The 22,156-nt window shown below is 55.0% G+C and overlaps 6 protein-coding genes across 6 annotated transcripts; 3 read left to right on the top strand and 3 right to left on the bottom strand.

Annotated features, from left to right (window-relative positions):
* Window positions 1-1,558: 1,558 nt before the first annotated feature.
* Window positions 1,559-6,391, top strand: E0L32_009564 (uncharacterized protein; the record flags this gene model as incomplete). The annotated part of the gene is made up of 3 exons (XM_031144542.1): window positions 1,559-5,791; window positions 5,852-6,213; window positions 6,274-6,391. The coding sequence occupies 3 exons, from the start codon at window positions 1,559-1,561 to the stop codon at window positions 6,389-6,391; spliced, it is 4,713 nt and encodes a 1,570-aa protein (XP_030990696.1).
* Window positions 6,392-7,781: 1,390 nt separating this feature from the next.
* On the bottom strand, window positions 7,782-12,416 carry E0L32_009563 (uncharacterized protein; the record flags this gene model as incomplete). The annotated part of the gene is made up of 5 exons (XM_031144541.1): window positions 7,782-9,515; window positions 9,569-10,866; window positions 10,930-11,899; window positions 11,957-12,060; window positions 12,119-12,416. The coding sequence occupies 5 exons, from the start codon at window positions 12,414-12,416 to the stop codon at window positions 7,782-7,784; spliced, it is 4,404 nt and encodes a 1,467-aa protein (XP_030990695.1).
* A 508-nt stretch (window positions 12,417-12,924) lies between these two features.
* On the top strand, window positions 12,925-14,910 carry E0L32_009562 (uncharacterized protein; the record flags this gene model as incomplete). The annotated part of the gene is made up of 1 exon (XM_031144540.1): window positions 12,925-14,910. One exon carries the CDS (start codon window positions 12,925-12,927, stop codon window positions 14,908-14,910), a length of 1,986 nt encoding a protein of 661 aa, XP_030990694.1.
* A 329-nt stretch (window positions 14,911-15,239) lies between these two features.
* E0L32_009561 (uncharacterized protein) lies at window positions 15,240-16,640 on the bottom strand (the record flags this gene model as incomplete). The annotated part of the gene is made up of 1 exon (XM_031144539.1): window positions 15,240-16,640. One exon carries the CDS (start codon window positions 16,638-16,640, stop codon window positions 15,240-15,242), a length of 1,401 nt encoding a protein of 466 aa, XP_030990693.1.
* A 1,287-nt stretch (window positions 16,641-17,927) lies between these two features.
* Window positions 17,928-18,729, bottom strand: E0L32_009560 (uncharacterized protein; the record flags this gene model as incomplete). The annotated part of the gene is made up of 3 exons (XM_031144538.1): window positions 17,928-18,278; window positions 18,364-18,578; window positions 18,723-18,729. 3 exons carry the CDS (start codon window positions 18,727-18,729, stop codon window positions 17,928-17,930), a joined length of 573 nt encoding a protein of 190 aa, XP_030990692.1.
* A 456-nt stretch (window positions 18,730-19,185) lies between these two features.
* Window positions 19,186-20,987, top strand: E0L32_009559 (uncharacterized protein; the record flags this gene model as incomplete). Its single annotated transcript, XM_031144537.1, has 4 exons — window positions 19,186-19,228; window positions 19,293-19,438; window positions 19,539-20,246; window positions 20,307-20,987. The coding sequence occupies 4 exons, from the start codon at window positions 19,186-19,188 to the stop codon at window positions 20,985-20,987; spliced, it is 1,578 nt and encodes a 525-aa protein (XP_030990691.1).
* Window positions 20,988-22,156: the final 1,169 nt, after the last annotated feature.

Below are 22,156 nucleotides of genomic sequence, written 5' to 3'. Positions count from 1 at the left end.
GTAGTTAATGGAATAAAGCGACGACAGATCCCCGTCTGGTGAAGCGGCTTGACAAGATCAAACATGTCTCCGTAGGCCAAGGCGTTGCACTCCACTCCCTCCCAGGCAACGATATCAGTGGACCCCGTCACTCGATGATGTTGGCCCAAAAAAAAAAGGGTTGCTTCACATGTGGCTTGCCCGCCAAAGTGACTTCTGAGAGGCAAAAAGTAGCTGTTGCGCCCAAGAATACGAGTGATAGAAGCACCACATTGTAAAGGACGGATATCGAGTCACAAAACCCAAGTGACCACCTCCCTAGTAACTATATACTTTACACAAAGAAACCATCTCAATTCTTCTCCGCCCATCGTGACAGCTGGCCCGCGCCAAATTGCGAGCAGTTTTGGTGGTGACTTTCGGGATCAAATTGACGCTTTACAGGCCTCGAGCAGTGAATACAGAGCTGGTTTTGGGCGGCAGCCATCGCTCCGGACCGCCTGGAGTTTAGCTATAAGATCCCTCTCCACACACACAGTAGTCTCAACCTTGGACCTCTCGCTTTTCCCCTTCCGTGTATCTACACACTAGTTACACACACACCTCATTACCCGAGAGTCGCAACTCCAACCAACAGGACTGACGAAATACACGGGGTTTCCACCACAGTTTCCCACATACCTGTATCAAACAGCACCCACACTTTTTTCCACACTCCCCTACGGCGCTCCACCCCTCCCCCAGCCCTGGATTGGGGAGAGAGTGTGTGGTCAGACCAGGAGAGCAGAGAGCAGACTTTGTGCGTGCCCAGCGTGTGCGAGTGTGAGCCCACTACCACGACCACTGCCACTGCCCAGCAGCACCAGCGACAGGCTAGCCACCTACCTTGGGTACAAGTAACTACCTAACACCAACATTTCGCCCACCTAACGCCGAGCACTAACCACCTCGATACCCACCACACCCAAAGGGAAGAGCGATCCGGGACTGAACTGGGGCCTGTGCTCCTCATTAGAAAAAAATATTCCCCTTCCTATCAGAGGCAGAACCTCCCCTTCCCTCTTCTCTCCCCAAACAATTTTTCACCCTCAGAGTGAGAATCCCGATAAAAATATCACATCCACCGAATCCATTTCTTAGGGTATCTATCCTTTGAGGATTCGTGATATTTTTTTCTTTTCCTCTTTTCCCTCTAATTTCTGGTCAGCCTCGCCGACCAGAAGGGAATACGCAACTCCACTCTTCCTGCTTTTTTTTCTCTCGCCTCCTTTGTTGCGCGCGAGAATACCTGCCAGGTCCGAGTCGAGTCCATTTGCGACAAGTCACTCCTTCTCATCAACAGGCCAGCTTCCCATCAGCTGTGTTGATCTTAATTCATCGTCTTCGCCCATCGCCCGTGTTTCCAACGAGGCCAACACTCGTTCCTCTCCCTGTCTCGACGCCAAGAAGACCGAATTTGACATTCGACCTTCATCCTTCGAGCATCGCAGAACACGCGCACCCTCCCAAACCCCTTCCCGCGAACGAACGATCACACACGCCCTAGCATAGGAGAGGAAGCCTTTGCGAGATTTCCCTTATGACTTCCACTGCGAGTCAACAGAACAATCCGGCGCCAAATCCCTCCGCTCAGGTCACGTCGTATGCTTCGGCCGCCGGTGCCAACAAGAAGCCTGCCTCGACCCCTGTGATCGCAGCGGGATCCCAGCAGCCACCCGTGGTCGTTGGATCCTCTCAGCCTGCCCAGCATGGACGGCCCTCGGCCTCGCCTGTGAACGGCCGCCCTGCCATCACGCCCGCTGTTCCGACTGTCGCCGCTGCCCCGGCCGTCGTCCACGGCAGCAGCAACATGAATGGCAACGCTGTTGATCACAGCCGTAAGCCTTCGGTCACTATGAGTGGCAACGGCCCCAATAGCTTCATTGCTAACGGCGGTTCCGGCTCAGGCCCCAAGGGAAACATGCCTCAGTTTGGCTTCGCTGGCGATTCTCCAGCGGTGTCGCACAGCACACCGCACCAGACGGCCGCGCCCATTGCTATTCCCGGCAATGCGCGTATCCCGTCTCCTGCTCACTCACCGTCTCCGATTCCCCAGCCGTCGGCAAGCGGTGGCAGACCCCCATCCATTCCGCAAGATGGCCCTGCGATGAAATTCGGTAGCCTTGGTGGTGATGGCGAGGTGAGTTGCAATTTTCCCTGGTTCGCCTCTGAGCCTTTGAACCCTAGCCCATTCCGACCAGCACCACACTTTGGTTCCCCAAAAACCTGCGCAAAACCTCTCCGAGCCTTGCAGCAAAATTATTTAAGGCCGTCTACTGACACTTTTGGACAACAGCGCCACATGAAGCATGCCCCATCGATGTCGCAGAACTCATTCGTCCCGAACCAGCCTCACATGCGACGTGAATCCAACCACTCCATCCACGGCGAAATGGGCCACGCTGGACCCGGCTCCAATAGGGGCGGCTACGGAGGCGGCCGCGGACGCGGTGGCTTCAACTCGAACCCATCATTCGCTGGTTATCCTCCGAACGGGGGATACAACCGTGGCCCAGCTGGTCAGGGCCGTGGCATGCCCCCTCAGTTCCAGCCTGGAGCGCGCCCATACCCGAACTCGCCTCAGCCAAACCGGGCGAGCCCTGCGATGCCGCATGCCGTTCCTAACCCTACGACGCCGCACATGCACTACAACATGCCCAACCCGGCCAACCAGTTCCAGTTCACTCCTCCTGGACCACAATACAACCCAGTAAATACCTCCCTCCCCTCAAATGTTCAGTCTTTTAAGCACAACAAGAAGAAGGGTCCTCGGCGGGATGTGGAGAAGCAATCTCGTCATCCGCGCCACTCGGACTCTTTACAGAACCAGCCAGATACCCTCAGCAATGGAAGGCCCCGACGCTATAGTTCGCGTTGGGAGACGAACGAGGAGCTCAAATCGGCAACAGGCGATGCTCCTCTTCCCTCAGAGCCTCCCGGCGGTTTTGTCCCCCCTTCACAGCCTATTATTCAGATCTCTCAGTTCTCCAAGCCCCTGGATGATCTGTCACCAGCTAGTGGCAATTTTGATCGGCTACTGACTGCAAGAAAACAGAACTACCCATACGGCGGCTACCAACAGCCCGGCCAGCCTATGATGAACTATAACGCTGGTTACCCTGGCCAGATGTCTTACATGACTAACCCAGCCCAGTCTCCTTCACCGGGCTACGTTGGACCTTACACCGGCCCGCAGCAATTCACTCCTCAGCCCCCTGCTGCTCAGCAGATGTCGCGTAACTCTTCGCAGGTATCGGAGCGGCCCAATTCGAGCACAGGACAGCCTCCTGTGCCCATGAGCGGCCCAGCCCAGTTCCAGGGCAAGGCATCGCCCGCCCCAGCCACGTCAGCCTTCGAGCGGCCGAAGAAGAAGAGCGCTGCCATCCAGATCAAGGCTCCTTCTGGTGCAGTCTTCGACCCTAACAGCCTGAAGGCACCGTCCTCCCCTGCGCCTGTTGTTCAGCCGGCAAAGACGCCTCCCGTTGTTGCATCAGCTCCAACACCCCCACCTAAACCTGCCACTCCTGCACACACTCGGACTGAGAGCTCTTCTACCAAGACCGCCGAGCAGCTCCGCATGGAGTTCAAGGAGCAAGTCCGAAAGCAGGCTGGCGGAGACACCAAGGTTTCGGAAGACGAATCGGCCAAGCCAGCTGCCGAGGAGATCAAGCAAGATGTGGAGGTCAAGGAGGCAAAGACCGAAGAGCCTGCCCAGGTGCCTGAGAAGGTTGAGGCCAAGCCTGCCGAGGAGAAGAAAGTCGAGGCCAAGCCTACCGAGGAGGTCGAAGAGACCGAGGATGAGCGCTTTGAGCGTGAGATCCGGGAGATGGAGGAGGCAGAGGCCGCGCGTGAGAAGGCAGAGGCTGAGTACAACGCCAAGAAGGCTGCCAAGGCTGAGGAAGCCAAGAAGGACGAGGAGAAGAACCGTGCAGCGAACGCGGCTGAGAACGACCGCAAGTTGCGGGAGCAAGAGCGCGAGATGGAACGCCTCGAAGAGGAGCGCGAGCGGCAACGCAAGGAGAATGAAGCCAAGGCTGCTGGTGGTGGCAAAGTCATGTCTGTGGCCGATGCTCTCCGCGAGAAGATCTCCGACATCACTGCCGATAAGAAGGAGGCAGCTCCTTCTGCCGATGCTGTCGCTGATAAGCTTGCCGATCTCAAGATCGCTGGTGACAGCGCCGCCAAGCCTGCTGGTACCGAGAAGCAGCGCGCCAAGCCCGCCGCGTTGAACCTGAAGCCCATCAACACTAGCACTGTTGAGCCGCCTCAGCCAAGTGCTGCACTCCAGTCTCTGAAGACTGCTCGCTTCCTCGACCACAAAGAGTATCTCAACATGGCGTACCCCGCTGGTATCCAGTCTCCCAATCCCGCACTCAATTCGGCTGTAACCAAGAAGGGCAAGGCCTTCAAGTACGATGCCGGCTTCCTGCTGCAATTCCAGAAGGTCTTCACGGAGCAGCCGTCTCTTGATTTCGTCCAGCAAGTCAAGACCCTTATCGGTGACGATCAACGCTCGGCCTCGGTGAGAACACCTGCTGGCTCTGGGAGACAGAACTCTAGAGGAGGCGTGTCTGGGTTCCCTGGAGGCATTGGTAACTTCCAGCAGCCGCCCAAGCCTGTAGGCCCTGGTACGACGTCCGAGCAGCGCTTTGCTAAATCCAATGCCGTGTTGGGCCAGGGCCCTCCTGGTATGGCTTTCGGTCGTCCCTTCCCAGGTGGAAACTCTATGAGTGGCCGAACACCCTCTTCGAATATGGGCAACATTCCCAACTCTCCTCGGACCGGGTCCAGGCGTCCTGGTAGCAAGCGAGATAACTTCAATGCCAAGGCAGAGGCCCAGGCTGCCAAGACCATGCCTCTTACCCAGGGCATGGAAATCAAGCCTATCGCCGTCTCAGCTACGGGCTGGAAGCCGACGAGCATCGCAAACAAGGCTCCTCAGAGCGCCTCGGGCGCTACTCTGCTGGATCCAGCCATGGTCCAGCGCAAGGTCAAGGCTGCCTTGAACAAGATGACTCCCGAGAAGTTCGACAAGATCTCGGACCAGATCCTCGAGATTGCCATGCAGTCCAAGGACGAGGAGGATGGACGCACCCTGCGCCAAGTCATCCAGCTTACCTTCGAGAAGGCAACCGACGAAGCTCATTGGGCGTCTATGTACGCCAAATTCTGCAAGCGTATGCTTGAGACCATGAGCCCCGATATCCGCGACACTACCATCAAGGACAAGAATGGTAACGTCGTCAGCGGCGGTGCTCTCTTCAGGAAGTACCTTCTGAACCGTTGCCAGGAGGAGTTCGAGCGCGGATGGAAGCCCGAGCCCAAGGAGGAGGAGGGCGCTGAAGGTGAAGAGAAGAAGGCCCAGGAGGCAGCTCTCCTGTCCGACGAGTACTACGAGGCTGCCGCTGCCAAGCGACGTGGTCTGGGTCTGGTCCAGTTCATTGGTGAGCTCTACAAGCTCGGCATGCTCACGGAGCGCATCATGCACGAGTGTGTTCGCAAACTGGTAGACTACCAGGGCACTCCCGATGAAGCTGAGATTGAGTCTCTGAGCAAGCTGCTCCGGACCATTGGCGCTAGCCTTGATGCTACGGACAAGGGCAAGCCCATGATGGACGCCTACTTCCAGAGAATCCAGAACATCATCGATCTTCCCAACCTTCCCAGCCGTCTCAAGTTCATGCTCATGGACGTTGTTGATCTGCGTAGGGCCAACTGGATCTCGAACGAGCAGAACAAGGGACCCAAGACGCTCGATGAGGTTCGAGCTGAGGTAAGTCTCACCTCGAAAATCAAACATATGAGAGATTGCAGAGAGACTAACTTGTTGCAGGCTGAGGCTGCTGCCGCCGCAAAGGCTGCTGAGAGCATTAGGAGCAATCAGCGCGGTGGTCCTGGCGGTCGCCCCCAGGCTGGTCGTGGCGATGCCCGCAACTTTTCTTACAACCAGCCTCAACCCAACCAAGTCGGTATGGATGATTTGCGCCGTCTGAAAGGTTCTGCCAGCCGGACTGCTAGCTCCAACATGACCCTTGGTCCTACCTCGATGTTCTCATCCCGGAGCAACAGCGGTCGGCGACTTGGCGGTCCTGGCGGTGCTCTAGGCCGTGCTGGAGAGGAGTCTGGTGCTTCATCGCGAACCGGAACACCGCCCACGCGCGAGAGCCAGCCTGCGTCCCGTGCAAATGCTTTTGAGTAAGTAACCAAGACGCCACTCAGGAGGATAAGAATGGTTTTGCTGACAAAGTGCTCTAGTATCCTTGCCAACATGGACGCAGACAACAACCCAGCTTCGCCTCCTTCAACCGCTGCGTCACCGGCGCTTTCCAAGGCCGTCCCTGACACTGCCGGCAACAAGAAGGAGAGTGACTGAGCGTTTTCATTTCCATGTTAAGTGTCTTCCGCATCCATCATCAGTGCATAGACCGGGCGGGGTTGTTCTTGCATTTTCGGGGATTCCAAAATTGTCTTAAAAAGTTCTCTCGTCTATAATCCTTCCTTCATGATACCTCAAGACTTTTCATAGACAGTCGTACCGGCGGCAGTCGCCGGAGACCTTACCATATTCATCTTCAGGAATTGGCATTCATTCTTCACTTCCTACCTGTCGTGTTTTTCAACTCATTGAAAAGTCTTCTTTTCTACCATGCATCATTGCGTCTGCTCACTAGGATGCAGTCCCAGATTGCGTATCTCTTTATTTCTTCTCCTAATACTGCTTGTGTTTGTTCTTGTACGCAACCGACGAAGGCCGGATTCTACTATTATCGCTATTCGAGATAGTGGCCAGCAGACGGACCTGTGGGGGAATCAGGGGGCTCAAGATCATTGCTCTGGATGCGTGATCAAAAGGAGAGAGATCGACACAAGAAAGGAAAATCGAGAAAGGGCCCTGATAGGGATTGTTATTTGTATTATTTCGGGTTTCTTTTTCATTTCTTCTTTTCTTTACCCAGATCATTCCTCGTCGCTGCTGGAAAGGGGAAGTGGACACTGTGCTGCTACTTTTGCTTTGGCTGGTCAAGAAGAAGACAGATTGCAAAGGAGAGATGTAGTACGGGCCCCCCTGTCGCTCATGAATGGATGTGCGAGAAGCATGGAAACATGGTGGGAATGCCGGTCGCCAACGGTAGTTTCCTCCCGGATCAGATGTTCTACGCGATTCGAGCGACAGAAGGGACGAAGGAAGTCGCTTCTGGGGAGGCTGGAGAAGGGCAAGGAGGAACTTTGTACATCATTTAATCAAGCGAGCACCCTTTCAGCAGCAGCAAAAAACAATTGATATTCCTACAAAAATGTGGACCCGCTTGATAAGATGCGTATGATGCCTTCAGAAAAAGTGTGATATTCGTAAGATGTCGATATATCAACAAGGGGCCGTCATGTTCACTTTGACATGGAGGATCGACATGATAAGCAAGGGACGGCGGAGGAGGGTGACTTTCAGACATAACAGTATCGTCGTATTACACTCGTAAGAGAGAGAAACTATTCCTGCATACCAATGACAAGATGTACCCGATGCTATCGCCACAAACTCCATGGAGGGGGGAAAAAAACAACGCGACATGTGCCAACTCTTGTGTGGATGCCACCAGTACACAAAACACAGACCGACCTTCAATGACAAAAGATGCAAGAGAGTCTAGTCTCTCTTCCCAAAACCACGCAAAAGAAGTGTGGTATTTTCTCTACCACGCCATCCCCACGCATGCATACAGACCAGCACAGCCAGCCCGAATTCCATCCCTTCCCCCCTTTTATCAAGCGGCAGCGAAGCCAAGCTTGGCAAACAGGTTGTCCATGGCCACCCACTGCCGGCCGCACTTGTCGAGGTACCGGTCCACAACGGCCTTGACGGTGCCGAAGCGCACGCGGTTGTGCTCGGCCAGCGCCAGCACCCTCTCCTTGTCGACCTGCTCGCCGCCAGCGGCGGCGGCATCGGTCGCGGCGGCGCGGGCCTTGGCGCGGTCCACGTCCCACAGGCTGGCGAGGTAGACGAGCTGGTTGTAGACGTCGCGCTCGCCGACCTCGTAGCGCATGCGGCCCTTGCAGTCGCGCGCGAGGCCCCGGGGCCCGAGGCAGCGCGAGCCGTAGACGCTGACCTGGCGCGTGCGCGTGCCGCAGTCGTCGCAGGCGAGCCAGCCCTCGTAGTAGCGCGCCGCGGCGCGGCGGGCGGCGCGCTCGACCTGCGCGACGACCGAGAGCGGGGCCAGGACGGCCGAGCACGACGGGCACGAGACGCCCGAGGCCGAGACGCGGGCCGCCGAGGCCAGGAGGCCCTCGAAGGGGGCCTCGGCCTTGCAGGCGCGGCAGCGCAGGACGAGGCGCTCGCAGTCGCGGAAGCGCACGTCGTCGGGGATCTGCGACTCGAGCGGGTGGATCTCGAGGTCGTTTGCGCCGGCATTGTGCGACGACGACGACGACGACGCCTGGTACCGCCGGATGTCGAGGCCGAGGTTCTCGGCGAGCTGCGGCGTCGAGGTGCCGTCAATGTTGGCGCAGAGGCGCTCGACGGGCGGGAAGATCTGCTTGCCGAGGTACCACTCGACGTCCGGGGCGAGGCCAGAGTCGGCCTTCATGACGTCTCCGGGCGCGTAGGCGCGCTTGGGCGCCGGCTCCGAGGACTTGCTGTCGCCCGTGATGATGTACGAGACGACGTCGCCCTTGCGGACCGTCTTGCCGCGGCTCAGCGCGCGCAGGGCCACCTGCACCTGGGGCATCGAGTCGGCGTTGGGGTACTCCTTGGGTGCCTTGCCCAGCTGGGTGAAGATGATGTACTTTTGCGCCGGGACGGCCATCTCGCGCATCTTGCCGGCGATCTCACGGAGGTACTCGTGGATGCGGACGACGGAGACCTCGGTCTCATCGCCCGACAGGATCTCGTTAAGGATGCGGGACGAGACCTCCTTGGACAGGGCGCAGTACTCGCGGCGCTTCATGTCGAGACCCTTGACCTCCATCTTCTCGACAAACTTGCCGTTGACCTCGACGAGGTTGATGGCGGCATACTTCTTCTTGGCCTGCAGCAGAATGCGGCGGAAGACGTTGTCAATGTCGATCTCGAGCAGTCTATACCGCTCATTGACGGCCTTCTTGAACTCGTTGCCGACCTTGAGCGCGTCGGCGACATTGTCCACGTTGGCGTTGATCATGACGGAATCGGTGTCACCGTAGATGACCTGCAGGGAGCGGCTCTCAGCCAGCTCCTTGGTGCTCCGCAGAATCTCACGACCCTTGTAGGTGGTGAGAACGGCTAGGGGCCGCGCGTAGAAACGCGACTTGTCATAACCCAAACATCCGTACATAGAGTTGGCGGTAAGCTTCAGAGCAAGTTGCTTGATGTCCCAAGTAGCGAGCTGTTCCGGAGTGGCAGTCTTGTCCTTCATCAGGCTCTTGACTTGTCTTCTCCTGCTGACAAGGGTGGCAATCAGCCTGGGCAGGATCCCCTGGTCCTGGTCTACAGGGACCTCGGGCACTGCATCCTCATCCTCGGACTAAGAATGAAGTTAGTATGTTGCAACGACATATGACTGGGTATTAGACTAACCAATGATGATCGGTCAACAGTTGTGAAGCAAATGTTGAACTCTTGAATGATGGATGGATACAGGGAGTTGAAGTCCATGACGAGGACGAACTTGTCGTAGAGACCCTTCTCGGGCTCGAAAACGAGACCGCCCTTGTACTTGTCCTTTTTCTTGCCTTCAGCCGCACCATCTTCGTTGTGTTCTTCCTCGATCCGAGCCCTGCTACGGAAGGACTGCTTGTCGGGGCAAATGTACTTGTTCCGGTGGAACTCATGAAGCAGAATGTACTCGTTCCGCTCGGCGCGAGTACCTGTCAAGGTCCTCGCCCATGAGTTTCCAGCCAAGTTCGTCAACACCTTGGTCAAGGGAAGGATTTGGACCTGCAGGGCCAGAGCGGCGATGAAGTAGGTATCGGCTTCCATGTGTGTGACATAGTCCATAAGGCCATCCTTGGACGTCGCCCAGGTCTTCAAAGCAACCTCGTTGTCAATCTCTCGGCGCTTGCTCTCGCCTCCGAGGTAGAGACCGCACATCTCCGTGAGTGTCCACGACTGGCACTTGAACATGACTGAGCGACCCGCGTCGTTGGCAAGATCACAGAGAAGTCGGCCAGAGATGATCTGGCGCTCGGCGAAAACGTTGCCACCAACCTTACCCATAGAAGAAGGCCATTGAGAACGTCGCAGCCTTCCAAGCCGGGACCACTGATGGACCTTCTTCTCGTGCAGACGATTCAGTAGAATACTGTAGTCGACACCTTCAAGTTGGTGGCCGAGGATTACATCTGGATCTGCGACATCCACTTGCGCAAGGAAGAAGGTCAGGATCTCCATCTCAGACTTGACCGTCTTTACTAGACCCTTGACTCGCTTTCTATCCTTGGTCAGGGACTCGAACCCGATCGGGAAGGCGGCTCCGTTGGGCCGAATGACTGTGAAGGTTCGGCAGGGGAGCTTGTCGGCTGGGGTAGTGTCACTGAGAGACACGCCCTCGTAGATTCGGGCACTGATACCAAGGAGCTCTTGCTTGTTGTCCTTGGCGTTGAAGGTCGTCCGCAGCGAGACACTCATCAGGTTCAGGGGAGGAGCATCGAGGTTGTCACCATCGCTCAGGACAGAGATCATGTTTGGATGGTCCGCAAGCAGCTCAAGCTTACAGTGAGAAGCGTTCTTGACAGCACCGAAATCGGCGTCCTGGATCTTGAGCCAGCAAGGTCCCATGATGTTTTTCCACAGGACGAATTGCTCAAAAAGGGCAGTGTTGGCCCCAAAGACATGCGAGAAAGTCTCACCAGGTCGAGATGTGTCGATTTGAGGTTCTATTCCATTGTTAGCAATCTCCAATTTACTCAGTCTTCTGCTTGCTTGCCTCTAGTACGTACTGGAGTATGGGTAGAACAATTTCAGGTATTGTCCCTCCTTGGGAACATCAGGAAGCTCGAAGGCATATTTGCGGTTGCAAGCCTTGATCTTGTGCATGTTGACATTCATCTTGGTCATGATAGCATCAACTTCCTGATAGACGTCCATCATGCCGACTTCATCTGAAGTCGCCTCGCCATTTTGTAGGCGGTGTTTCCTGGGGAGGAAATAGAGCTTTCTTAGAATGTTGTCAACCTTGACAAATGAGCTGACATAGTGCTTCGTCTTCTTATTGAGGACCTTGCCAAACAGACACAAGCTGCCATTGACCTCGGTGTAGTCGGTCCAGAAGAAGTTGAGGCTCCCGTCATCCTCAATGGCGTCCTTGTAGTCGATCTTGCCGACACTGCGCACCTCTTGCGAGCCGCTGACGACGTTGAGTCTTGAGTTGAGCTCGTTCCAGGAGGACGCGTCGACAGTTTCCTCTGCCTGTTTAATGGGTGAAGATCTCTCAGGAGAGGGATAGGGTTCGGCCTTGACTAGTTTCTTGACTGGACGAGAGGCCGACAGGTTGACACTTGTGGTAGTGATAGCGCCAGCATGTGCCACCTCCATCATGTCTTCATCTTCCTCCTCTTCAACCTTAATCTTAGGGAGGACCTTGCGTTCTGCAGCCTTGGCAGTAGGCGAGGATGGAATCGGATCACTCATGGGAACGTCTTGTGCCGGGATGTCGTCATCGACTGGATTGAAGCCGCTGTCGTCGACATAGTTGTCGTCTGCAATTGGGGTAGGGGGCGCCCTGTCATCGACGATTTTGACCTTCTTTACAGCACGCTGTCTGGCCTCTGGGGCCGGTGACAGTTCACGGGCCTTCCGCCGTTCTGTGTTCTTCCTCTTGTCGGGCCTCGGAATAGGGGCCGTGACATTGGTATCGACTTCTGTGAGCAGGTCTGCTAAGAAGGTGTCGTCGGCCTCGGTTTTTGCAACCTAGACAATGGATTAGAATTGGACAGAAGATTCCATAGCTGCGAGGCCCGTGTGTACCTTGACCTTTGGTTGCGCCTTGGTGGCGCCTCTAGTGAAGAACTCGGCGATATCCTGGTCGTTGGCGTCCTTCTTGTCTTGCTCCTCCTGGCGGGCTTTCTTGGCTTTTGGCAAGTCAGCCGCATGCACCTTGGGAATAATCTCGAATGCTCGATCACTTACAGCCTTTACGGCCCTTGCCACGCACCGTCGTCTCGTTCTCGCTCTCTGTATCGTCGTAGACCGGGACGCGATCCCACTCTTCCCGGCCGTCGTCGGCATAGCCCTCGCCGTTATCGTCGACCACGAAGTCATCTTCGTTTAGACGGTCCCGAACGATTTTCTTGTACTGGTTCTCATCGACCTCCTCGTACAGGTTGGCGACCTCTTCGACCTCGTATGTGTCGAATCTCTTCTTGCCGGACTCGCGGAGAGCTCGAAGCTCGGCGAACTTGGACCGCTTACTGACAGCTTTCGACATGGTCGCTGCTGGTCAATGCAATGTCCAATTGACCAAGAGTGAAGGAGGAGAAAGGGTTATATGCAAGCGCTCCTCATGGCCCAAGACGTGAAAAAGCGTAACAAAAGTGTTGACAGTCGAAGTCCAAGCGGGATTGCAAACAGAAGTGCTAAGAGTGGGTTGAGGGTGGTACTTTGGGGCGACGCCCTTAAACGCGACCAGGAGCGCGTCACCGCGAGGGCGACGCGGATCCCTGCCCTTGCATTAAACAGCACCAAGAGAGGCACCCCCAGAAGGTACCTGAGGGACTGTGGCCTGGTACTTGACGGCCCGCCCCACAGCACTGAACCCGCTCCAATTAGCGGGTACCTCCCACGCTAAGACCCAACCAGAGGTAGTGTGGACTTTAACGTCGAGTTGCATATAGGTAGGAGAAAAAAAAGAGAAACCTCATCCTGTGATTGTAGTAGGTCGTCGTTCTTACTTACAACAACCGCAGTCGACTTCTCGCAGCAATCACGGAAAAGCCATGTTCATCTGTAGAGCCTGTGTCCGGAGGGCCAGTCTTGCGAGTCTAGGAGGGCCAGCTGTCGCAGCCCAGGGCGTCGAAGCATTATTGCGAGCTGCATCCGCCTCACCAAGATCTGTCGCAACTGTCGCCGTACCGCCCGAAGATGCGATTCCGTTACGGGGCGATCCTGAAGGGCGTACGGCTTCCTCGCTCAACTATGCCACTCGCAAGCAGCTCGAGTTCATGAGCGACCCCTTCAAGATTGCCGAACATGTGCATGCCACCTTGAGCAAAGGTCGCTTCGAAGAGGCTCTCCTCCTGACGAGGAAGGCTAGCAAGGATGCCAAGGTCACAGTCAGCTGGAATCACCTTATCGAATACCAGATGAAGTGTCTTCGGCTGAACGCCGCGATCAAGCTCTTCAACGAGGTATGTGGTTGCCTCTTTGATCACCCTGGAGCTGCGACTGGAATGGCTAACATGGCGGTTGTGCAGATGAAGAAAAGGGGCCAGCTACCTAACGCCCAGACATATACTGTGATCTTCAAGGGATGCGCACAATCGCCGCACGCAAAGCTCGGCGTCGCAGAGGCCACGAGGATTTACTACTCGATGCTGAACAGCGATCGTATCAAGCCCAACACCATCCACATGAATGCCGTGCTGCAGGTCTGCGCTAAGGCCGGCGACATCGAGTCGCTTTTCAACATAGTCAACACCACGAACGATACGATTCGCGCGCCAAGTAATCTGACCTACACAACCATACTCAACGCCCTGCGCGCGAACACGGTCCGGCCTTACACTCGGCCGGGAGATGCCGGTGATGTCCACCCGAGGCTAGAGGAGACTCAATCCTCGATCCAGCGGGCCAAAGCAGTGTGGGAGGATGCTATTAGTCGGTGGAGGAAGGGTCAGATCACTATCGACGAGGAGCTCGTCTGTGCCATGGGCCGAATACTGCTCCTAGGGTCGTTCAAGGATAACGATGACGTGCTATCACTCATCGAACAAACAATGAACATTCCTAGGCTCGACAAACCCGAGCTGGCCTCCCCAGCGGGCCAGAAGTCGCCGGACGGTACTGCTGCACCTGCAGGCCCCGCCGCGACGACCGCCAACAAGAGCTTCAAGTCGGTCCAGTTGTCGCATGCGCTCTTTGCCCACCCAGGCCGCAACTCGCTGTCGCTCATCCTGACTTCTCTTGGCGCGACTCGCAAGACGAGCCTGGCAATACGGTACTGGGATCTCTTTACGAGCAAGCATGGAATCGAGCCGGACTCGGAGAACTGGTACCGCATGCTCAGGGTCCTCCGCACCGGCCACGCCAGCGAGAAAACAGCAGAGCTTCTGCAAAGGATGCCCCCGCGGCTGATGGAACCCAAGACGTTCCAGCTCGCTATGGCGACATGCGTGTCGGACAACCTCAACGACCACGCCTTTGCCAATGCGGGCAAGATCCTTGATGTAATGATGAAGAACCTGACGCCACCCGATCCGCAGACCCTGCGCCAGTATCTCCGCGTCGCCATGGCCAACCATCGCAAGTTCCGGGTGCAGGCCGAGGGCGGGGATGTCGAGGGTTCCAAGTTTGCCTTTGGACGGCAGATCATGAGGGCCGTGGACCGGCTGTGGGAGCCGCTGCGCCTGGTGCGAAATTCACTCTCCTACCCAGAGACGCCGACCTCGTCCCCCGAAGAGGCATGGGGCCAGCAGTACAATGAGCGGCGGGAGGTCATTGCCTTGTCACGGAGGATTACGGCGGCTCTCGACAAGGTCATCACCGAGGGCATGGCGTCGCCCGAGGACCTGAAGATGCTCAAGACGAGGAGGAATGTGCTGAGCCGGTCGATCACGCGGTTCTACGAGATGAGAGAAGAGATGGAGCCCAACTTGAAGCCCAAGAATGGGCGCAAGAGCGTGCAGGCCAAGAAAGCTGGTGATCTGCGTCTGCTGGACAAGAAAGCTTTTCGCCGAGAGCTGAAGGAGTCGGAAGATATCTGATGCCTTCGACTTTGTGCTCTCGCGTCAAAAGACCCAGACTGTACCATAAATGTACTATACAAGAGACAATACCCAAGTTTTAACATCACAATATCGCATCGATTGCTTTCCTTTCTCACCCATTACACAGAGGTTCAGCAAGGTTTCGTAGACCAGACTCTTACTCTAGTACATTAGGACAAGGGTCTGTCAGTATAAGGTTTATATTGACACCCCTCCTTCATGGTTGATGTCTCAGAGACTGCATTAGGCATGTTCGTCTTCCTCGTCAAACCAAGAGACGGTACCATCTGAATGCTTGTGGTAATAACGTCCGCTCATGGTGTCCTTCATCCAGTAGCTCCGGTACTTGCTGACATGTCTGGAGGACCTGTGGGATGATTGTGAGGTTGAAGCTCTTCGCTTGCCACTGCTGCTGTGGGTGGAACTATATGTGGATGAGGGGGCCTTCGATGAGTGCGGCGTCGCATGTGAGTGGTGTGAATGGCGCAAGCGGTGAGAGTGCGTCTTCCTACTCTTGTGCTGGATGATGTAGGCGGCGTCGGCTGGTGGACAGGCTGGACTTCGACGGCTTCGTAGTAGCCTTCGTCCTCGTAAGCGTCCAGTGGTTCGATGCGTGGTACAGGCAAGGGCGGCACTGTTTCAGTGACAGGATGGAGATCGCCGTGGCGCTGCTGCTTGTAGTACTCCTTCAGCTGGTCTTTCAGCGCATACGACTGTTCTCTGGCGCGGTCCTGGGCGTTCCTGAGGTGTTTTCGGCCTTGCTTGAAGCTTTCGTAGCTACCAGTGAGGTTTGTTGTCGAGACAAGACACTGGTGGTATTCCAGCGCGCCTTCGTCTTCTTCCGATGGGGCGGCATAGTGTGCGTACAGATTGAGGTTCGTGCCGTCTGTGGTGAATGTGGTGACTGACGCGTGTCCAGGGGGGTCCTCTTTTCCCATGTAGGCGAGGGCCTTGTTCCTTGCGTGGACCATCGCAGCTCCGTCATAGGCGCTTTGCATTCTCGCTTCTCTTATGTCTCCGGCAGGGCCCTTCCATTCTCCGGCTATCTGCGGTAGCGTTATAGAGCGAGGGTCGTCCTGGTAGAGTGCAGCCCCAGGAATGTAGTCGTCGACTGGGAACGGGCGGTACTCTTCTTTTTCGAGTCCCTCGATGAAGTCCGGTTGTGGGGCGGACAGACCGTTATTGAATCCAGCGTCTTTCGGGATGTTCGTGAATGCTCGGTTGTAGGCGTCTGGGTAATCCGTGGGGTACTCCTTTAGTAGCCGCTTGCTCGTTGCGACGACAATGGTGGATTCGTTGCTGGCTCTGTCGACCCGGTCGACGTAGTCATCGTATACCGACTCTGGCGGCGAGGCAGTGGCTCGGGATTTAGCCTGCTGTTGGCGAATGTCTTCGAGATTTTTGGCCAGTCTCGAACCATGCGGGCCGAGAATGCCGTTCTTGCAGGCTTTGTCGGCGAATCCTGTCGACGTTATCGACATTGTCTTGGTCTTGGTCGATCTGGAATCGTCCGAGGGGTCTGAGGACTGCTTCTTGCCCATCTTGTTGAAACGTGCAAGGTTCTGTCGTGTCAATCGTGCTGGCTCCGAAGGCGGGTGCGTCGTTCGCGCTTGTTTTGCCTGTGGTTCGGCGTCATCGTCGCTGTCTAGCTGTCGTTTTCGTGACGGCGGATGTGCTGGAACTTGCTCTTCTTGCGAGAGCTCCGGGCGAGTTTGCGTCTCGTCCATGATGAAGAACGAAAGAAAGGGGGACTTCCTTTCCTATGAGCTGGTCGACAAACAGGCCGCTTATGTTTGGAATTTTCGTTCGGGATTTCGTTCATGAGGGGTTGCTCACCTAACCGTCCAATGAGGTGGCACTTGATCTTGAATGGTCCAAGTTGCTTGTAGTCGAGTTTCTCGCTTGGTCCCTTCGACTTGATGTTTTTGCGAGCGAGATAGACCTTATCTCCCTCCTTAAAGGTTGGTCCCTTCATCCTTCGTTTGTTAGCGCATTTTGTCATGCGTCGCTGGATGAATTAGAGATCTGTCTTGAGTTCTTCGTGCAGCTGTTTAAGCTGTTCGGCCACTTTCGTGGCTGCAGGGGCATCCTTTGCTTCCCTGACTTCGCCGTACACCGTAGGCGTGTATACCCGTAGTTGGCATACACCGGTGTTTTCTTCATGGATTCGTTGAATGCGCTGTTGTATGTGAATTGTGCTAGCGGCAATAGCTGTACCCAGTCGTTCTGGGGTAGTTGACATAGCATCGGAGATACTGTTCCAGTGTCTGGTTCGTTCTCTCTGTCTGTCCGTCTGTCTGAGGGTGAAACACTGTAGACAGACGATGTCGTACTCCGAGTCATGCTGTAAGGGCTTGCCAAAAGTGACTGGTGAAGAGCTTGTCTCTGTTGGAGATAAGTTCTCGTGACATTCCATGGTGTGCTACGATGTTCCATATGAACACAAAGACAAACTAAAGCGTGTTTCCGTACTTAACAAAAGGAATGAAGTACGAGTACTTAGTGAGTCGGTCGACTATCACTAAAATACTGTCATACATCGTTTGCATAAGAGGCTCAGTCGAAGGGGGTATTCCGGTGATGAAGTCCAATGATACTGAGTGCCATAGCACATCAGGTATTTAAAGTAGTCGGAGTTCTCCATAGGGTTTATGTCTAGGGGCCTTGCTTTTCTTACAGAGATCACAGTCGCGAATCACCTGCTCGACTTGCGCCCTAGTTCCTTTAAACTGGTGATGTTGTCGGAGACGCTGGTAGGTCTTCCACACTCCTTGGTGGCCATGTGCCTTAGCTTCGTAGACTTCCTTAATCAGTTGGGTCTCACTTCTGGCGACAGTAGACACCTCATATCCTGTCGTCAGATTCCCTTCCGAATCCTCTCGCAATAGTCAACTTTACAGAGGGTGTATATCCGGTTCAAGGTCACTGCATCGGCTGAGCGCGTCTGCTCGCCCATTCTCAGTGCCTTTCCTATAGATAATCATGAAGTTGAATTCCGAAAGAAACTCTGCCCATTATGTTTGACGTTTGTTAAGGGCTTTCGTGGTCGTGAAGTTAGTCAGATTCTTGTGATCCGTGTAGACCTTGACAGGATGTTTCGTTCCTGTGAGGTAGTGCTTCCATTCTCTGAAGGCTTCGATAATAGCCATCAGTTCCTTGTCGTGGATTTGGTCATTAAGCTCAGGTCCGTTGAGCTTCTTTAAGTAGAAGGCGACGGGGTGAACTCGTCCTTCCTCGTCTCGTTGTCCAAGTTGTCCTCCCAGAGCGAATTCTGAAGCATCAGTTTCGACTTCGAAAGGTTTTTCTGGGTCTGGGATTTTGAGGATCGGTTCTTGGAGAATCAGCTCCTTGAGCTTATCGAAGGCCTACTGTTGAGGTTCTTTCGTTATCGTTTGTTGCTATTCCATGTAGCTGGGGACATTCTGAGGGACCACTCTTGGATCCTCTCACATATGCTACTGTCTCGCATAGCCTGGGGCTCCCTGAGAGACCGCTTCTGGGTCGTTCCTCACGAGCTTCTTCCCACTGGAGATGGCCAGTCTTCCAGTCAATCCGAGGACTCCATCGTCGTAACCAAGGGATTCCCAGCAGAAGTCCCTTGATCCCGTATCGAGAACATCGAAGATGGTTGGAGTTTCCTTTCCATTCACGTAGATCGGGAGTTGCTAATATTATTATTCTATAGTTAATTATCTTAGAGTTGGTTCTGGTCTTATAGTTTATTGTAATTAGGTATATGACTAATTATGCTTATATGCTTATAATACTGATATGACTTAGTAGGTTATAATAATACTTTGATTTCTTACAATACATTTTAAACTATGAGCTTTTATTGCAGCTGTGCCTTTGTGAGTTCGAGTCATCTAGCAGTCTTGAGCGACATTTGACACATTTGTGAAGTCTCTTTCTGAGCCGGTGCTGGGATGTGATGTGAAGTGGGTAGACAGCACCTCGCCACCTCGCCTCTGTTTTGTCAGATGGCTGTACTTGTAGAGCCGCGACGAGCACAGTGTCCCAAGATTTTGCTCAACTGTCACTTCCCGCGCACGGACCTTTGATTTCCGAGAGCTCAAAAATAGGCAGACCTTTTTAGCGCCTTCCTGCCCCGAAGCTCGCGCCTACTCCATCTCTCCTTCCAAGACTTTTTGGATTTGGAAAAGACGCGCCAAGCTCCCTCGCGCGCATCTCCATCTCCAACGTCGCTTCTTTTCCCTCTCATCTCTCCCCCATCCAAGCAGGCAACAACAACCTAGCTTACCAGCCATCACCATGAGCAAAAAAGCTGCCGATCTCGAGAAAATGATCCACACGGGTATGTCAAGCTTGCCGTCTGTTTGTTTTTGCATCTCACTTTGGTCCGACCTTGTGCTGACAAGTCCTTGCGCTCGAAACAGATCGGGCCAAGAAGAAGAACGAGGCCCTGGCTGCGCGCATCTTCGGCAAGGACCGCCGAACCAGCGCACCGCCCAAGACGACGACTGCGGCTGGTGGCTCTTTGGCAAGCCGTTCTGGCGTCAAGAAGGTATATATATATTCCAAACGATCTTCTCATTTTTGTTTCCTCGCTCCCGACAGTTTGTGGTGGTCACAAATAAGTGAGGCTAATGTGAAATCATTCTCAGCGACTCTCCACACCGCACGCACCCCGCCCGGCTGCCAGCGACATCAATGGCTCCTGGACTCACGATCTCCATGATGCCTCCTCGCCTGCTGCCAAGTCCAAGAAGGGTGGCTCCGGCACCAATTCCCTGGCCTCGCGCATCACCGTGCCCGGCGCCATTGCTCCATCCAACCGCCGCCAGCGGCGCGCAGCCCAGGTCGCACAGGCTCTGATCAAGACGGAGCTGCAGCCCGCTTCCACTGCGCAGGGTCCCATCGCCAACGCCGCTCCCGCCAAAGGTATGACCATCCGTGGCCTTGCTGGCCCCTTTGCCGTCATGGCGCAGAACTTTGCCCCCGGCACTACTGCTGCCGACATCGAGAGCGCCGTCACGCCCGTTGGTGGTCTTGTCAGCAGCTGCAAGCTGCTTAAGACGCAGCCCATTGTCATTGCTGAGATTGTCTTCGAGAGCCGAGAGGGCGCCGAGCGTGTTATTGAGACCTTCAACAACCAGACCGCAGATGGCCGTGTTCTCCATGTCTACCCCAAGGTCGGCGGTTTCACTGCCGGCGCCCGTGCTCATCAGCAGCCCTCTCCCTCGCAGTCCGGCGGTAATGTCGTTGACGGCTCGATGGGCTTCGATGAGCCTATGGAGATGGATGCTGCTCCCATTGCATCGGGAGCCCGCAAGAGCACCGGCGGCGGAGGCTCACTGTATAGTGACAAGCTTGTCACCAACCGGGGTGGTGGCGGAGGCCGGGGCCGGAGAGGCCGTGGTGCTGGGCGCTAGGAGAGCCCTGACCATGACCAACATGGCGAAGAGTCTGGCGCACACTTTGACGAGCCTTATCCCTCTGAGCCTCGCGATTCGTATCCTCGTGACGAGTATCTCGACGAGCCTCGCAATGAACCTCACAATGAACCTCGCAACGAGCCTCGCAACGAGCGCCGCTCCACTTCGCCGGATCGTGGTAGACATGACAGCCGGGAGCGCCGCTCCAACTCGCCAGATGGTGGTAGACATGACAGCCGCGAGCGCCGCCCCGTTTCGCCAGATCGTGGTCGATATGACAGCCGCGAGCGCCGTCCCATCTCCCAAGACCGTGGCAGATATGACAGCCGCGAGCGCCGTCCCGTTTCCCAAGATCGTGGTCGACATGACAGCCGGGAGCGCCGTCCCGTTTCGCAAGATCGTGGTAGATATGCCAGCCGGGAGCGGGAGCCCTCTTATGATCGAGGTTACGGTGATGAGTACATTGCGGATGGCTGCAATCACGATCAGGAGCCCCCCCCTCGCGGCGGCCAGGGCTTTTATGAGCGTTCTTATAACGAGCACCGGTACAACGAGGAGGAGCAGGTTCCTAGGGCGGGCGAATACTCTCAGCATTCCCGCACTGAGACGTCCTACACCGAACACAGCTACTCCACGGGCTCAGATCGGTGGAACGAGTTCCAAGACCAGCGTTTCTAGGAGTACGGCGGCTACGACAACAGACACCACGGCCCTGATGCGCCTTCTCCTCGGAGCAACAATGCCTCGGATTATGTCTGCACTCCATTCCAGGACTGGCAGGACTTGAACTACTAGGTCGAAGCCTAGCTGTGCTTTCTCATGACACCAGCATCTTTGGCTTGGCTCTTTGGTCTCTGCTTTGTGTGCCTTGGTGCGGCTCGGGTGTGCAGGTTTGGCAAGCGGGGTGAGGCCCAGGTGCCATCTGTCCTTGTTTTGAAGAGTCTGTCTGGCAGTGGTGCGGTTGGGTAGGACGTGCATAGGTCATATCTGGTTTCTTCTTCCCCTTTTCTTCCCCCCACATCATAGATGGCATGATTACAAGTCATCTGGTTGTTTTGTTTTGCGAATTTCCTTTCCCCATCTGCAGAACACATCTGGTGTTCCTGTTGCAGCTCTTGATCACTTTTTTCTTCTCTTTTCTCATGCACTTCATTGTACATTGTATCATAGTTTCCTTTCTTTTTGTTTGTTTCATCTAACAGTACAAGAACACGCCTCAACTCCAGGAACGGAGGTTTGATCAGTGTGGACTGGTCTATTGCAGCGTATAGACATCACAACTTGCACAGGCAAACTATTTGTGAGACAGAGGACGCTTTTTATTAGCGTCAATAGGGAGTAGTAGACTCCTGGGCTGCATGACTAGGTAGATACTGTTTAGCAGTAAATAATTGATAAAAGGACCTGGTATATGCAATTGCATACATAATCTTTTGCCCTTTTGATACTATTTGGTGAATACCAGAGTACTGTCCGCACTGAATTAAGCAGAACGTCAGATCGTACGAGTATATCAAACTCCGAGTTGCAGTGTAGGGTGTCACGATCACCAGGCAGGCACTCCTCGGCCCAACTGATTTTGTGGCCAGACTGAATCACCAAATCATGAGAGCCAGCATCAACAAGAAATTACAACAGATAGGGCAGGGGTGGGAGGGACATCAAAGATGCGTGCTTATATGATCTCTCTGTGTGTGTGTATGTGCCTCTTCTCTGCCTCTCCCCCCTTATGCCCATGCCGAAAAAAACTCATGACATATGTGCAGTTGGTCCCCATGCATCCCCATTCCATTCCGTTTCTTTTCCTCTTCAGAACAAAACAAAAACCCGCCTCACTCCCTCCCTCC

The sequence above is a fragment of the Thyridium curvatum genome (genome assembly GCF_004353045.1).
Source record: "Thyridium curvatum strain D216 chromosome Unknown NODE_70_length_221790_cov_84.609339, whole genome shotgun sequence".
NCBI lineage: Eukaryota > Fungi > Ascomycota > Sordariomycetes > Thyridiales > Thyridiaceae > Thyridium > Thyridium curvatum.
Note: the sequence above shows the minus strand (reverse complement) of the source record. Positions and strands in the feature narration are given on the sequence as shown.